This window comes from Carassius carassius, unplaced genomic scaffold, assembly GCF_963082965.1.
Source record: "Carassius carassius unplaced genomic scaffold, fCarCar2.1 SCAFFOLD_71, whole genome shotgun sequence".
Classification (NCBI taxonomy): domain Eukaryota; kingdom Metazoa; phylum Chordata; class Actinopteri; order Cypriniformes; family Cyprinidae; genus Carassius; species Carassius carassius.
In genome coordinates, this window is record NW_026775165.1 from 52501 (window position 1) to 67500 (window position 15000).

The window sequence follows — 15000 nt, forward strand, 5'->3', positions numbered from 1 at the left end:
GATCTCAGTTTGTTAGTCTGATATAACTTATTTTTAGCTAAATATTTTAATAAGAGTAAAATCCCAAATTAAAACCACATTACTGTCTGTTTTCCTCAAGCTTGTTTTTATTCCAGCGAATCCGAGTGGTGATTTTGTCTCCAGTGTTTTGGTCTCAAAGTGACCCTTTCTGCACAAAGGTTTGTTTGTCCACTAGCTACTGATTTACTACCAGCGTTAGTCTCTGCAAACACGGCTTTATTAGTGTCGCTCTGACAGAGATAAAGACTTTCAGCACAAACAGTCCAAGCAGAAATCATTTACTCGCCTCATGTCCTTCCAAACCTCCAGAGTCTTTCTTCTGTGGGACATTTGGGAGAACGTTGGAAACCAAACAGTTTGGCTTCTCACTGTATGGACAAAAATGATAAAGTCAACTTCATCTGTTGTGTTCCACAGAAGAGAGTCTGAGTCTTTGGATTGTCATGAGGGAGAATAAATAAATAAATAAAAGGTGGCCAGGCACCAGCAGCATTTCTTATCATTTTCACAAAAGTTTCATGGCCTCAGAATATTTTGTTTCATGAACATCTGAACATTTCAGAAATACCTCTTCTTCAGAACAAAACAACCTGCTTTATTCTAGCTTCATGAAGTCTTTTTGAATCAATACTTGATCGTGGGTAAGTTTCATGAAAAAAGCGACGTTTAAAAAAAAAAATAAAAATAAAATAAAAATGTAAAATGTAAAAGCAAAAAATAGATCGATGGAGTTGATCGCCTCCATCAACATCCCAGTCCTAAACCCCTTCCTGGGTCCATATTTCATTCGGCAATGTTTTGTGCCGCGGTTTTGATTTATATGCTGTTACAAATGCATTATTTTACATATGCATCTGATTACATATGCGATCAATGGTTTCTGCTTCTTCTTCACCTGTGTTTTGATCCAACGATTCAATAGTCTTTCAGAAGATGTGTAGTAGCGCCCCCTACTGTATAACAGTGAAAACACCGAATGCTGGGAAAATCTGTCAATGGACGGGGAAAGAGTTAATATGGAGTTGATTCACTTTTGCAGCTTCCACTCTTCTGAAAAGTCTTTCCATAAGACTCTGGAGTGTTTCTGTAGGAATTTGTGCACATGACACTCTAGTAAATCATTCGTGAGTTGTTGGACTGAACCGTTATGAAACAAAGCTATAAAGCAGCTTTACAGAAGACAACAGAGTCATTATTCAATTGAATTTCATTTAGTGCGGGATGAAACATTTTTAATTCCTCAGCTAGGAGTGTTTGATAATGACAGCACTGAACTCTGTGATTGATGAAGCAGGTGCTTGTCTCAGCAGAAAGTGTTTGTTTCTGTGTGGATATCTTTAGTAAGGGCAAAGTCTGAGTGGTCATTTTTAGCATCAGGGCTGATGTGCAAATAAAGTCTGACCTGAACGAGACCTGAACGGCCGGATCTGAGTGTAAGACTGAGGGAGGAGAGAGAATAAAGCGTGTGAGAGACAGTGAGTGTGTGCAGTGACTGGAGAACAGAGGATCTGTCAGGATGGGAGGTGAGTGTGAACACATCAGAGGTCCTCGAGATCTTCAGACTGATGATCTGCTCCTCTAGACCTGAGGAAGGATTCTGTGTGAATGGATCTTTGCTCAGCCGTAGCTTTGACAGAGATCTGATCTAAACTTTAGAAGTGTCACTATATTAAACTTGCTGCAGTGAAACCTGGTAACCACTTGATCTTCAATAATAGAAATACAGAAAACTGTATAGATTTAAAGACAATGCATGTCAATTGGATTCTTCAGTTATTTAGATTCATTCAACATGCTTATAATTATACTGTTTTATAATTTTTTATTTTATTTTATGGATGTATGATGTTATATATGTTAGGTGATTGTGTGTTTGTGTTTGTGTGTGTGTGTGTGTGTGTTTGAGTGTGCGTGCGTGTGTGCGTGTTTGTGTGTGTGTGTGTTTGAGTGTGTGTGTGTGCGTGTGTGAGTGTGTTTGAGTGTGTGTGCGTGTGTGTGTGTGTGTGTTTGAGTATGTGTGCGTGTGTGTGTGTGTGTTTGAGTGTGTGTGCGTGTACGTGTGTTTGAGTGTGTGTGTGTGCGTGTACGTGTGTTTGAGTGTGTGTGTTTGTGTGTGTGTGTTTGAGTGTGTGTATGTGTCTGTGTGTGTGAGTGTGCGTGTGTGTGTGTGTGTGTGTGAGTGTGCGTGTGTGTTTGTGTGTGTGTGTGTGTGTGTGTGTCTGTGTGTGTGAGTGTGCGTGTGTGTGTGTGTGTCTGTGTGTGTGAGTGTGCGTGTGTGTGTGTGTCTGTGTATGCGTGTGTGTGTGTGTCTGTGTGTGAGTGTGCGTGTGTGTTTGTGTGTGTTTGTGTGTGTGTGTGTGTGTGTGTGTGTATGCACGTGTGCATTTAAGCTCAGATGATTGACAGTATGATAGAATGAAAAAGCACAACCCCATTAGCTGTCACTCATCATGACTCCTCCCACACATGGCTGTCTGTGTCATGTGATCACGTGTCTGAGCTGCTGCTGCTGTGCAGTGTGTGTTTGCAGTGAACTCTTCTTCAGCTCTGTACTGTCTGTCTCCTGGATTTCTTTTATCCCGCACTGCCTTATCCTCCCTGTCTCCGTCTCTGTCTGTCTGTCTCTTTGTGTTGTGACCTTCCTTTTTCTCTTCATGAGTCTTTCTCTGCATGAACAGAATCTCAGCAGATTTCAGTCAGATGTGTTTCTCTCTTCAGTGTTTTAGAGGATCTTGTTTCTTCACTTTCACATCAAACACACATTTGTCTGCTCTCTCTGTTTTCTTTGCTTATTTGCTGTTCATTTTCTTATTTTCATTTGCTCGTCCTTGACCAACACCCATCTGTTCATCATGAAACATCACAATCATCTTGATCCAGCAGTAGTCATGAAGAGAGACCCGCCATCATCACTGACTCACTGCGAAAGATTGATCAGATCAATTAGCAGATTTGCTGACTGGATGGTGAATGAGTTTATTCTTAATGTGTGTCACGGCACGAGAGACACAGAGACAATGGACACGACTGTCAGTTATACAGTTATACAGTTTAAAATCTCTAGACACATATATTAGTATTCCAGAGAGACGTATGGTAAAATAAATGAGTTTGTGTTTAATAATTGGTCAAAATGTTCCTCTCATTGTGTGATACTTTTGATGAAAAATAATATGAATCAGATTCCTCCTGTCTGTCTGTCTCTATCTGTCTGTCTGTCCATTTGTCTTTCTCTCTGTCTGTATGTCTCTGTTTGTCTCTCTCTGTCTGTCTGTCTGTCTGTCTCTCCTTCCATCTGTCTATGTGTCTCTGTCCATCCGTTCGTCCTTCTGTGTCTGTCTTTATCTCTCTCTGTCCATCTGTCCGTAAATCCACCTGTCTCTCTCGATCTCTCTCTCTGTCCATCCATCCGTCTGTGTGTCCACCTCTCTCTTCATCTGTCTGTTTGTCTGTCTGTCTGTCTCTGTCTGTCCATCTCTCTTGTCTCTGTCTGTTTGTCTGTCTCTCTTGTCTCTGTCCGTCTCTGTCTGTCTGTCTGTCCGTCTGTCTCTCTGTCCGTCTGTCTGTCTGTCCATCTGTCTGTCTGTCTCTGTCTGTCCATCTGTCTGTCTGTCTGTCCGTCTGTCTATCTCTGTCTGTGTGTCTTTCTCTCTGTCTGTGTGTCTGTCTCTCTGTCTCTGTCCGTCTCTGTCTGTCTGTCTGTCCGTCTGTCTGTCTGTCTGTCTGTCTGTCCGTCTCTCTATCTCTGTCTGTGTGTCTGTCTCTCTGTCTCTGTCCGTCTCTGTCTGTCTGTCTGTCTGTCTATCTCTCTGTCTGTCTCTCCGTCTGTCTGTCTGTCTGTCTGTCTGTCTGTCTGTCTGTCCGTCTCTCTATCTCTGTCTGTGTGTCTGTCTCTCTGTCTGTCTGTCCGTCTGTCTGTCTCTGTCTGTCTGTCTTTCTTTTCGTCTGTCTGTCTTTCTCTCTGTCTGTCTCTGTCTGTCTCTGTCTGTCTGTCTGTCTCTCTGTCTCTGTCTGTCTGTCTGTCCATCTGTCTCTCTGTCTGTCTGTCTGTCTGTTTGTCTCTCTGTTTGTCTGTCTGTCTGTCTGTCCGTCTGTCTTTCTTTTCATTTGTCGGTCTTTCTCTCTGTCTGTCTCTGTCTCTGTCTGTCTGTCCCAGCTCGTATCAGGCGTTACTCAGACGTCATGGCTCTGCCGGACTCCTTCATTCAGAAGCAGCAGTTGGACGCATCGATGGCCGACACGTTTCTGGAGCATCTGTGTCTGCTGGACATCGATCAGGAGCCAATCACAGCGCGGAACACCAGCATCATCTGCACCATCGGTCAGTCATTCACAATACAATCATAATCATCAGAATTACATAACATTTTTATTTGTATTTTTGTACAAAATTGTATTTATCTGACATTGAATTTGAGTGCATATTTACATTGAATCAGATTAATCTTTTCCCTGGGAATCAAACCCAGGACCAAGGTGTTGCTAATGCCTGTTTAACTTTCTGAGCTACAGGTAAACCTATATTTTTTTATATTTTTTTTATCTTATCATTTAAAAAAAGGCCCCACCTCCCGCTCCATCACCAAACTGCAGGAGATGGTGAAGGCCGGTATGGACATTGCCAGACTGAACTTCTCTCACGGCTCTCATGAGGTGTGTGTGTGTGTGTGTGTGTGTGTGTGTGTGTGTGTCTGTGTGTGTGTGTGTGTGTGTGTGTGTGTGTGTGTGTGTGTGTGTGTGTGTGTGTGTGTGTGTGTGCTTGCATCTCTCTATGACACATCTACAGCGTCTCACACGTGTCTCTTCTAGTATCATGGAGAGACGATCTGTAACATCCGTAAGGCAGTGGAGACGTTGACCTCTGACCCACTGTACTACAGGCCTGTGGCCATCGCTTTGGACACCAAAGGACCGGAGATCCGCACTGGCCTTGTGAAAGGGGTACGTTGACTTGAGTCAAGGAGTGTGTGTCTGATAGTGAGTCAGACAATCAGTATGTGTGTGTGTGTGTGTGTGTGTGTGTGTGTGTGTGTGTGAGACAGTCTGCAGATGCTGAGGTGATGCTGGAGCGAGGAGCATTGGTTCGGCTGGTGACCGCAGAAGTGGATCGTGATAAGACGAACGGGTCGGTGATCTGGATGGACTATCCCAGCCTGCCCCGCGTGCTGAAGAAAGGAAGCAGGGTATTCATTGATGACGGCCTCCTCGCTCTCAAAGTCCTGGAAATTGGTACAGCAAACAAATATCAGATCATGATCACCATTAAAATACATTGAGATTAAAGAAATTAATTTTCAGAGATTTATTGCATTTCATGACAAATGAGGCTTAAAACCAGCATAAATTAAATTCAATACAATAAATACTTTTTCAAGTAAGTATTTAATTAAATATATTAAAGTATAATTTAATAATTAATACTTGAAATTACATAATACTGCATGTAATTCAAATGCTTTAAAATAATAGTTACCATTTAAATTACAAAATATATATATATATATATATTATAGTAAAGATGTAGGAGCCGTTTTGAGTTTAATCTAAGTTGTTGTGCTATTGGAGCACTGGTATATTTTGTTTGATTTAGGGTCCTTTATTTTGTAGGGACTTTTAGTTTGACGGTGGGTGAGAATGTTTGAAGATAAAGATGGCCGCCTCTCACCTTTCAAAAAAACAAAAAAGAACAAGGAAGCTGTTGGAACGTATTAAGCATACAGTTCTTTACATCGCTACTGAATCGCTATTGAATCTTTATTGAACAGTATTTGGACATTATTTTTGATTTAAGTTGTGCCTTTTTTAACCACCATTTTTCAACCACTTACCAATTGTTTGTTGGATTACTGGAGTCCATGCTTTGTCTGCTACTACCAACCTACTTACCTGCCTGCTGCCTGCTTTGCTTTGCTTACCTGCCTTGCTCTGCATACCTGCCCTGTTTACCTATCTGCTGGAATACCATCTCATCCACCTCAAAAAAGGTACCATTTAAGTTAACTGTGTTGGATAGCTTGTTAAAGAAGCTAAGCAATACGTCCCAGCTAAGAGTGGTCCGCCACTACAAAAGTAAAGAACTTTGCAACCGTTTACACTGCTTCACAATTGAATTGTTTGGAACCCATGGAAGCATTTGTTTGACTGTTATTGAAGCAGAAAAGTTTTTTTTTTTTTTTGATACTTTGGAGTTGACAAAATTTTGGATCTTTTGAGAATTGACCCTTTCAAGTTCACTATTGGAGTGCATTATCGTTTGTTACTGGATTTGCTACTGGAGCGGACCAAGATTTTTGTTCATGCACATATAAGCTTAAATGAAGCCAGATGAGAATGAAATGAGTTGAAGATAAATGTGCTGTGTTTAATTTTTTGAAAAGGAAAATAATTTTCTGGAATAATTGTTTTGTTTTGTTGTTCTCAAAAGCTAAAATATGGCTGATGACAAACTTAAAGAGCTTTGCGCAACGCGCAGAGGAAAACTTGGCGTGTGTACACGTAAAATGAATGAATTAAAGGAATTATTAAAAGGTGGAGATATTGAAGCCGTTGACACAGGCATTGAACATCTCCATGTGGCATTGGATGAATTTAAAGATGTGCATCAGTCTGTGCAAGTGCTGTATGAGGAAGAGGAAAAGAAAAGTGACAATGATGATTGGTACCAACCAAAGATGCAAACCTTTGAAACATTTTTGAATGAGGTAGAAATGTGGAAGAGTGCTCAAAGCTATGAACCCCAAACTGTGGTGTCTCCTCTGGACAGTATATCCATTGTGGCAGCACGTGACAGTAAAGTAGAACATTCACGTTCTGGTGCCAGTGTTGACTCAAAATCTTCGTCAGTGTCTTCCGCACGTTTAAAAGCTGAAGCTGAAAAGGCAGCTCTATTGCAACGGACTGAAGGACTGAAGAAAAAACACGCCTTGGAAATGGAAAGAATTAAAGTGCAAAATGCAATGGAAAGAGTTGAACTTGAAACAGAGTTGGCTGCAGCTAATGCAAAGGTGCGAGTGTTACGGAGCATTGATGCTGAATCTATGAACTCTAAACTCATATCGACAGAAGTTTCAGAATCGCCAGGAGATGGCATGAATGCGTATCTGGAGAGCAAGTATGACAGAATCAAGGAACATGTTCACCCTGAACCCTCACCAGTGGAATATGCCAGAATCTCTACTGTTCCCAAAACACCATTGCAAAAGGTTTTAACACAGGATACAAGACCCCGGAGGTCACAAAGGCCTGTTCAGACCTTACAGTTGAATCCGACCAGTCAAGCATCTGCAGGTACTTCCTTTCCACATGCCCCTTTAAGCTCAGATACCAGCAACCTAGGTACTGTTGCTGATCTTATTGCACAGCAACAGAAAATGACTTTACTTCCAACTAGGCATCTACCCATGTTTAACGGTGAACCTCTGAACTTCAGACCATTTATGCAGGCATTTGAACACTGTATTGAGAACAACACCAGCAATAGCCAAGACAGACTGTATTACCTTGAACAATACACCTCTGGCCAACCTAAGGAGCTGGTCAGAAGTTGCCTTCATATGGATGCAGATAGAGGGTATGCAGAGGCAAAACGGCTATTGGAACTTCATTTTGGAGATGAATTTAAAATTACTAATGCTTATATGGATAAAGCCTTAAATTGGAATAATATCCCATCAGACAATGGAGAAGCTCTGTACAGTTATGCTCTTTTCCTCCGTGGATGCTGTAATGTAATGCGTACCTTAAGGTACATGGATGAGCTGAACCTTCCATTAAACCTGAGGCTTCTGATCTCCAAGGTGCCTTACAAAGTGAAAGAAAAATGGAGATCACATGCTTTTGACATCAGGGAACGAACAGGAGCAAGAGCCACGTTTTCGGATCTTGTCCTCTTCCTGGAAAGGCAGGCCAGGATTCTACAAGACCCAGTCTTTGGTAACCTCCAAGACAGCTCCTCAAACAGAAGGTCACCAAAAATAGCCGCTAGCAGTAGCAAGCCACTGAGTTCTATGCAGAAGAACAGAGGGAGCAGTTTCGCCACAACAGTAGCAGTTGCGCCAAAGAACAACACAGAGAGCACAATGCAAGTATCCAATATACCCAAAAACAGTTCATCAAAATTATGTCCTGCCTGTAATGGTGAGCATGAGATTGTGTCATGTCAAGAGCTGATGAAGAAGTCTCACAACGCACGAGTTGAGCTGCTAAAGACTAAAGGTGTCTGCTTTGGTTGTCTTGCTAAAGGACACATGAGTTTGACTTGCAAAAATAGACAAACCTGTTCAATTTGTTCAAAATTACATCCCACTATCTTGCATATACCTCAAAATGTAACGAAAGAGCAGAGTAATGCATGTCCTTCAGACAAAAAGGCAGTGAGCAGTGGGTTGGTTTCAATGAAAACAGAGGCATTTGAATGTAGTGATAAACATTGTACACTTGCAATAATACCAGTTCAAGTCAAAATGAGTAATTCAAATAATGTAGTTCAGACATACGCTTTCCTTGACCCAGGGAGTTCCGCAACCTTTTGCACAGAACAACTTAGGAAGAACTTGAATGCTAATGGGAAACATCAACAAATACTTCTGCGCACTATGGGGCAAAAGAAATCTGTTAACAGCCTGGTAGTCAAGGGCCTGGAAGTGTGTAGCTTGGAAGGAAAGGAATTCATAAAATTACCTGAAGTTTACACTCAGCAGGAAATTCCAGTCAATAGGGAACATATCCCCAGACGAGAAGATATTCGAAAATGGCCTTATCTTCAAGATGTTGATATTCCCAACATTAATGCTGGGATTGACCTTCTGATTGGGATTAATGCACCCAAATTGATGGAACCTTGGAGAATTATCAATAGCCAGGGTAATGGACCCTTTGCTGTTAAAACACTTCTAGGTTGGGTGGTGAATGGACTTCTCCATACTGAGGATGCATGCATCAACAAGCAAGGTCAGAAATATGTTCATGCACATCGGATTTCTGTTGATAACCTGAGTGAACTTTTGATTCAGCAATACAATTATGATTTCCCAGAAAAGAGTTTTGAGGAAAAGAAACAAATGTCGGTAGAAGACCACAAATTCATGCAGATAATGGACAGCTCTGTTGAAATAGTGGATGGACATTATCAATTGCCTTTGCCATTCAAGAAGGATAATCCTATGATGCCAAACAACCGTCACATGGCAGAGCAACGAGCATTGTCTTTAAAGAGAAAGTTTCAAAGGAATAGTGACTTTCATAATGAGTATAAGGCATTTATGGAAAAGGTCCTATCATGCAGACATGCTGAACTTGTACCCCAAGACCAGCCACAGGAAAATGGAAAAGTGTGGTATATTCCACACCATGGTGTTTTTCACCCAAAGAAGGGGAGCTTGCGTGTGGTATTTGACTGCTCTGCAGCTTATCAGGGTGCCTCACTGAACACTGAACTCATTCAAGGTCCCAATCTTACAAACAGCTTAATTGGGGTCTTAGTCCGCTTTCGTCTTGACAACATTGCTATCATGGCTGATGTGGAGAAAATGTACTATCAAGTAAAGGTCCCATCTCATCATGCGAACTTCTTGCGCTTCCTTTGGTGGCCAAATGGGGACGTCAGTCAGCCACTAAAAGAGTACAGGATGATTGTACATCTTTTTGGCGCAACATCATCAGCTAGCTGTGCAAGTTATGCTTTAAGGAGGACAGCTGAGGATAGCAAGGGGTGCTTCTCAGCTGATGCAACTAGCACAGTCAAGAACAACTTCTATGTGGATGATTTGTTGAAGGCAGTGGACACAGAGGGCCATGCCATTGGACTTTGTAAAGAGCTGAAATTGCTCTGTGCAACTGGAGGCTTTAAGTTGACCAAATGGATTAGTAACAACAGAGCTGTATTGGCCTCCATTCCAGAGCCTGAGAGGGCCAAGGACATAAAGAATCTTGACCTTGACATAGAAGATTTGCCAGTTGAAAGAGCTCTCGGTGTGCAATGGTGTGTTAAGGAAGACACTTTCACATTCCAGGTGACCATAAAGGAGCGTCCATGCACCAGACGTGGGATTCTGTCCATGGTCAGTTCTATATATGACCCACTTGGATTCCTTGCACCTCTCACCTTTCCGGCAAAACACATCTTGCAAGAGTTATGCAAGCAGAACATTGGATGGGATGAAGAATTGCCAGAGGTCCACGCTCAAGCTTGGAACCAATGGTGGCAAGATCTTCCAAGAGTGAGGGAGTTCAAGGTCAACCGATGCCTTGTACCAAACAACTTTGGAGATGTCAAAACAGCACAGATGCATCACTTCTGTGATGCGAGTGACCTTGGGTATGGAACAGTTACCTATCTCAGGCTGTCTAGCAGCAACAAGGTTCATGTCACCTTTATAATGGGAAAGGCCCGAGTTGCTCCTTTAAAACTGATGACCACACCACGAATGGAGCTCACTGCTGCAGTTTTGGCCGTACGAATGGACAAGATGCTATCTGAGGAGTTGCATATGGAATTGGAAAAGTCTCTGTTTTGGACAGATAGCATGACTGTTCTAAGGTACATCCGGAATGAAAGCAGAAGATTCCTAACCTTTGTGGCAAACCGTGTTAATGTCATCAGAAGTGAGTCCGATGTCTCCCAATGGAAGTATATAGGCACAAAACTCAATCCCGCTGATTACGCCTCCCGGGGACTACATGTCAACACATTCTTGAAAAGAACAACATGGATCAGTGGCCCAGACTTTCTGAAGGAACCATCTCATTGCTGGCCAGAGCTTCCTTCTGAACCCATTCTCTCTCAAGATGACCCTGAATTAAGAAAAGGAGTTGTCACTGTCAACGTTGCTGTGAAGGAAAACTGTGACGCCACTACTTACCTCATGAATTATTTCTCAACTTGGATGAGGCTCAAGAAAGCTGTGGCATGGTTCCTGAGGTTCAAGTCTGTTCTGTTGAAATTATGTAAAAATGACAAGAAAGATCTAAACAGACATATCATGACCACAAGAAAAGGAAAACATGAAAAGACAGGTCCAAATGTTCTGTCAATCAGTGATCTAGAGGATGCTGAGGTCGCAATCTTGCAGTTTTGCCAAAGGCAGGGATTCCCACAAGAAATAGCCTGTTTGCAGAAAGGCATGCAAAATGTAAACAGAAACAGCTCCATCTACAGGTTGGATCCTCTTCTGGCCAATGGCATTTTAAGGGTTGGTGGACGTCTGAGTAAAATGGCAATGCCCACCGAGCAGAAACATCCTGCAATCCTCCCTAAGGACCATCACGTTTCCAAACTCTTACTTCAGCACATCCATCAAGAAGTTGGACACAGTGGAAGAAATTTCATGCTCTCCAAACTCAGACAAAGATATTGGATTCCTTGCGCCAACACTCTGGCCAGAAAGGTAGTTTATGAATGCACCAGATGCAGAAGAGTCAAATTGAGTGCAGGTGAACAGAAAATGGCAGACTTGCCAGTTGACAGGTTGACCCCTGGCCTTCCGCCCTTCACGCATGTAGGGGTTGATTATTTTGGGCCATTAGAGGTAAAACGAGGCCGCAGCATTGTAAAACGGTACGGCGTGATTTTCACATGTCTTACCAGCCGTGCTATACACTTGGAGGTTGCACATTCACTTGATACTGACTCTTGCATTCATGCATTCAGACGTTTCATTGCCAGAAGAGGACCAGTGTCTGAGTTGCGATCAGATAATGGAACAAACTTTGTTGCAACTGAAAAGGAACTAAAAGAGTCCTTGAAATCTTGGAACATGCAACAAATTGAAAAAAGTCTGCTCCAAAAGGGAGTGAAATGGACATTTAACCCTCCCCATGGTGCCCATTATGGAGGGATATGGGAGAGGTTGATTCGCACGATCAAAACGACGTTACAGTCAGTCACCAGCCAGCAGTATCTGGATGATGAAGGCCTTCAGACAGTAATGTGTGAGGTTGAGGCCATTCTCAATAGCCGTCCACTCACGACTGTTTCTGACAACCCAAATGACTTGGAGCCGTTAACGCCTAATCATTTACTGCAGCTTAAGGTGCAGCCTGTTCTACCACCGGGTTTGTTCGTGAAAGAAGATCTTTACACCAGACATCGTTGGAGACAGATCCAGTACATTGCCGACTTATTTTGGAAACGCTGGGTCCGAGAGTACCTCCCTCTTCTGCAAACACGGCAAAAATGGTCTCGTGTCAGACGCAACTTCTGTCCAGGAGACGTCGTACTAGTAGCCGACAGCACAGCGCCAAGAGGATCGTGGATGCTAGCTAGAGTCACTGAAGCCCTCCCTGACTCCAAAGGCTTGGTCCGCAGTGTACGGCTTCAAACCAAAACAAGCCAGCTTGAAAGACCTATCAGTAAGATCTGCTTGCTGGTAGAAGGCCAGTAATCTAAAGCTGAGTGAGACCTGAATGAACTTGCGCACGTGCACACACTGTCATACAGATACATACACTGAATCGCTGCACTCATTTATTCTTGTAAATAATGCATAATGAGTTTAAGGGAATAATATATAGCTCCTTGGAAAATTACATTTAGTTAGTTATAGCTTGCTTCCTGCAATAGCTATAAGGGGCCGGCTATGTAGGAGCCGTTTTGAGTTTAATCTAAGTTGTTGTGCTATTGGAGCACTGGTATATTTTGTTTGATTTAGGGTCCTTTATTTTGTAGGGACTTTTAGTTTGACGGTGGGTGAGAATGTTTGAAGATAAAGATGGCCGCCTCTCACCTTTCTAAAAACAAAAAAGAACAAGGAAGCTGTTGGAACGTATTAAGCATACAGTTCTTTACATCGCTACTGAATCGCTATTGAATCTTTATTGAACAGTATTTGGACATTATTTTTGATTTAAGTTGTGCCTTTTTTAACCACCATTTTTTCAACCACTTACCAATTGTTTGTTGGATTACTGGAGTCCATGCTTTGTCTGCTACTACCAACCTACTTACCTGCCTGCTGCCTGCTTTGCTTTGCTTACCTGCCTTGCTCTGCATACCTGCCCTGTTTACCTATCTGCTGGAATACCATCTCATCCACCTCAAAAAAGGTACCATTTAAGTTAACTGTGTTGGATAGCTTGTTAAAGAAGCTAAGCAATACGTCCCAGCTAAGAGTGGTCCGCCACTACAAAAGAGAATAAGAATATTTTGCATTGCTCTACTGAAAATTGTCCTTTAATAGCTTCATTAATATGCTTTATAATATGCTTTATTTTTTTCTTTATTTCTTTTTTATACATAAAAGAATTTCTTAATTTTCTTTATTTTTTGCAGTGGTATTTCCTGCATACGTTATTGTTTGTTTGTTTTTTCTTTGTAGTCTTGAGGTTCAAAAGCTTATATATTACTTTCAAATTGTGATATTTGGATATCACTAACGATATGTTTAATCAGTAATCATTCTTTGTTCTGGAAAGTTTAAAACCAACCTATTTATTTCTAATCCAAAAATACATTTATTCATCTATCAGATTTCATTGTCTAATCGCTGCAGGTGTCTTAGATTGCTCCTCCAGCTACAGTCCTCAAATTTAAAACAAGTCATACAAGGATAATAAAATCAAACTAAATCATTAGCAGATATCATGATGCATCAGATTCTTTGGTCATAAATGAATCAATTTTTTTCACCCTGATGCATAAAGTGTTTCTGGTCTCCTGATCTCTTCTTCTGTCAGGTGAGTCGTGGGTGGAAGCTCGAGTTGAGAACGGTGGCATTCTGGGTAGTCGTAAAGGTGTAAATCTGCCGGGTGCGGAGCTGGTGAATCTGCCGGCAGTGAGCGACCGCGACCGATCTGACCTGCTGTTCGGTGTGCGGCAGGATGTGGATATCATCTTCGCCTCCTTCATCCGCTCGGCTGAGGATGTGAGGGCCGTGAGAGAGGCGCTGGGAGCCAAAGGACAGAACATCAAAATCATCAGCAAAGTGGAGAGCAGACAGGGAGTTCAGAAGTGAGACTCAGATTCAACACACAAATCCACATTCTTCCACACACTTCAAGATGCTTCCACATGCTTTAACACGCTTCCACACGCTTTAACACTCTTACACGTGCTTCAAGAGACTTCAAGATGCTTCAGCATGCTTCTTAATGCTTCTGCACGCTACCACACACTTCTTCACAGGTCGACACCCTTCCACAGACTTCCAGATGCTGTCACATGCTCTCCATGTCTCCTCACACCTCATCATTTCTCACTGTAGTTTCGAGGAGATCCTGAAGGAGAGCGATGGCATCATGGTGGCTCGTGGTGACCTGGGCATCGAGATCCCAGCAGAGAAAGTCTTCATTGCTCAGAAGATGATGATTGGACGCTGTAATTCTGCAGGGAAACCCGTGATCTGTGCCACACAGGTGCGTCAGGGGTGATTCTGATGATCACAACAAATAAACTAATGACAATTTTGTCCATGGAAATCAAGAACTTAGACCAGCACTTCTCAGTCATTCTGACTCTGAGGACAATATTTAAAGGCCTATTCTGCTACTAGAAACTAATGGCAACTAATGGCACTTTAATATATTATTTTTATTTATTATTTGTAATATTTAAATACAATTTTCATTGTCAAAGACAATATTCAAAGTCCTTCAAGATATTTCTGGCACTAGTTTGTTTACAAAAAACTATTGGCAATTTAATTTATTTATATGAATAAATATTATAAATATATCTGTATATATGATATTTACATTTATTTTATTCTTTATTTAACATAAATATATGTATAAGAATAATTCAATTCCAATGTACAGATATTTAATAAGTATGTACCTAAAATACCACATTAAAATAATATAAATTCTATTTAGAATAATATTTACTTAAAATAACATTTAAAATGAATTACTAACATAAATAAAATAATAACATTATTTTTAATTATTAAAAATGTAAATATTACATTGGGGTTAATTTTATTTTCATTAATTTCGTTAAAAAAGTTAATTTCCATAGTTTTTTCATGATGTATAGAAATCAGT

The 15000-nt window shown here is 41.5% G+C and overlaps 1 protein-coding gene across 1 annotated transcript in view; it reads left to right on the plus strand.

Moving 5' to 3' along the window:
- The first annotated feature begins 1343 nt into the window (after positions 1–1343).
- The window catches only part of LOC132137496 (pyruvate kinase PKM-like), a 16783-nt gene continuing 3126 nt past the window's right edge, over positions 1344–15000 (plus strand). Inside the window, exons 1-7 of the mRNA XM_059547522.1 lie at positions 1344–1544; positions 4178–4342; positions 4583–4674; positions 4831–4962; positions 5064–5250; positions 13693–13966; positions 14220–14370. Coding sequence (XP_059403505.1) covers positions 1538–1544; positions 4178–4342; positions 4583–4674; positions 4831–4962; positions 5064–5250; positions 13693–13966; positions 14220–14370 — 1008 coding nt within the window. The 5' untranslated portion in view covers positions 1344–1537. The remainder of the gene's footprint in view (positions 1545–4177; positions 4343–4582; positions 4675–4830; positions 4963–5063; positions 5251–13692; positions 13967–14219; positions 14371–15000) is intronic.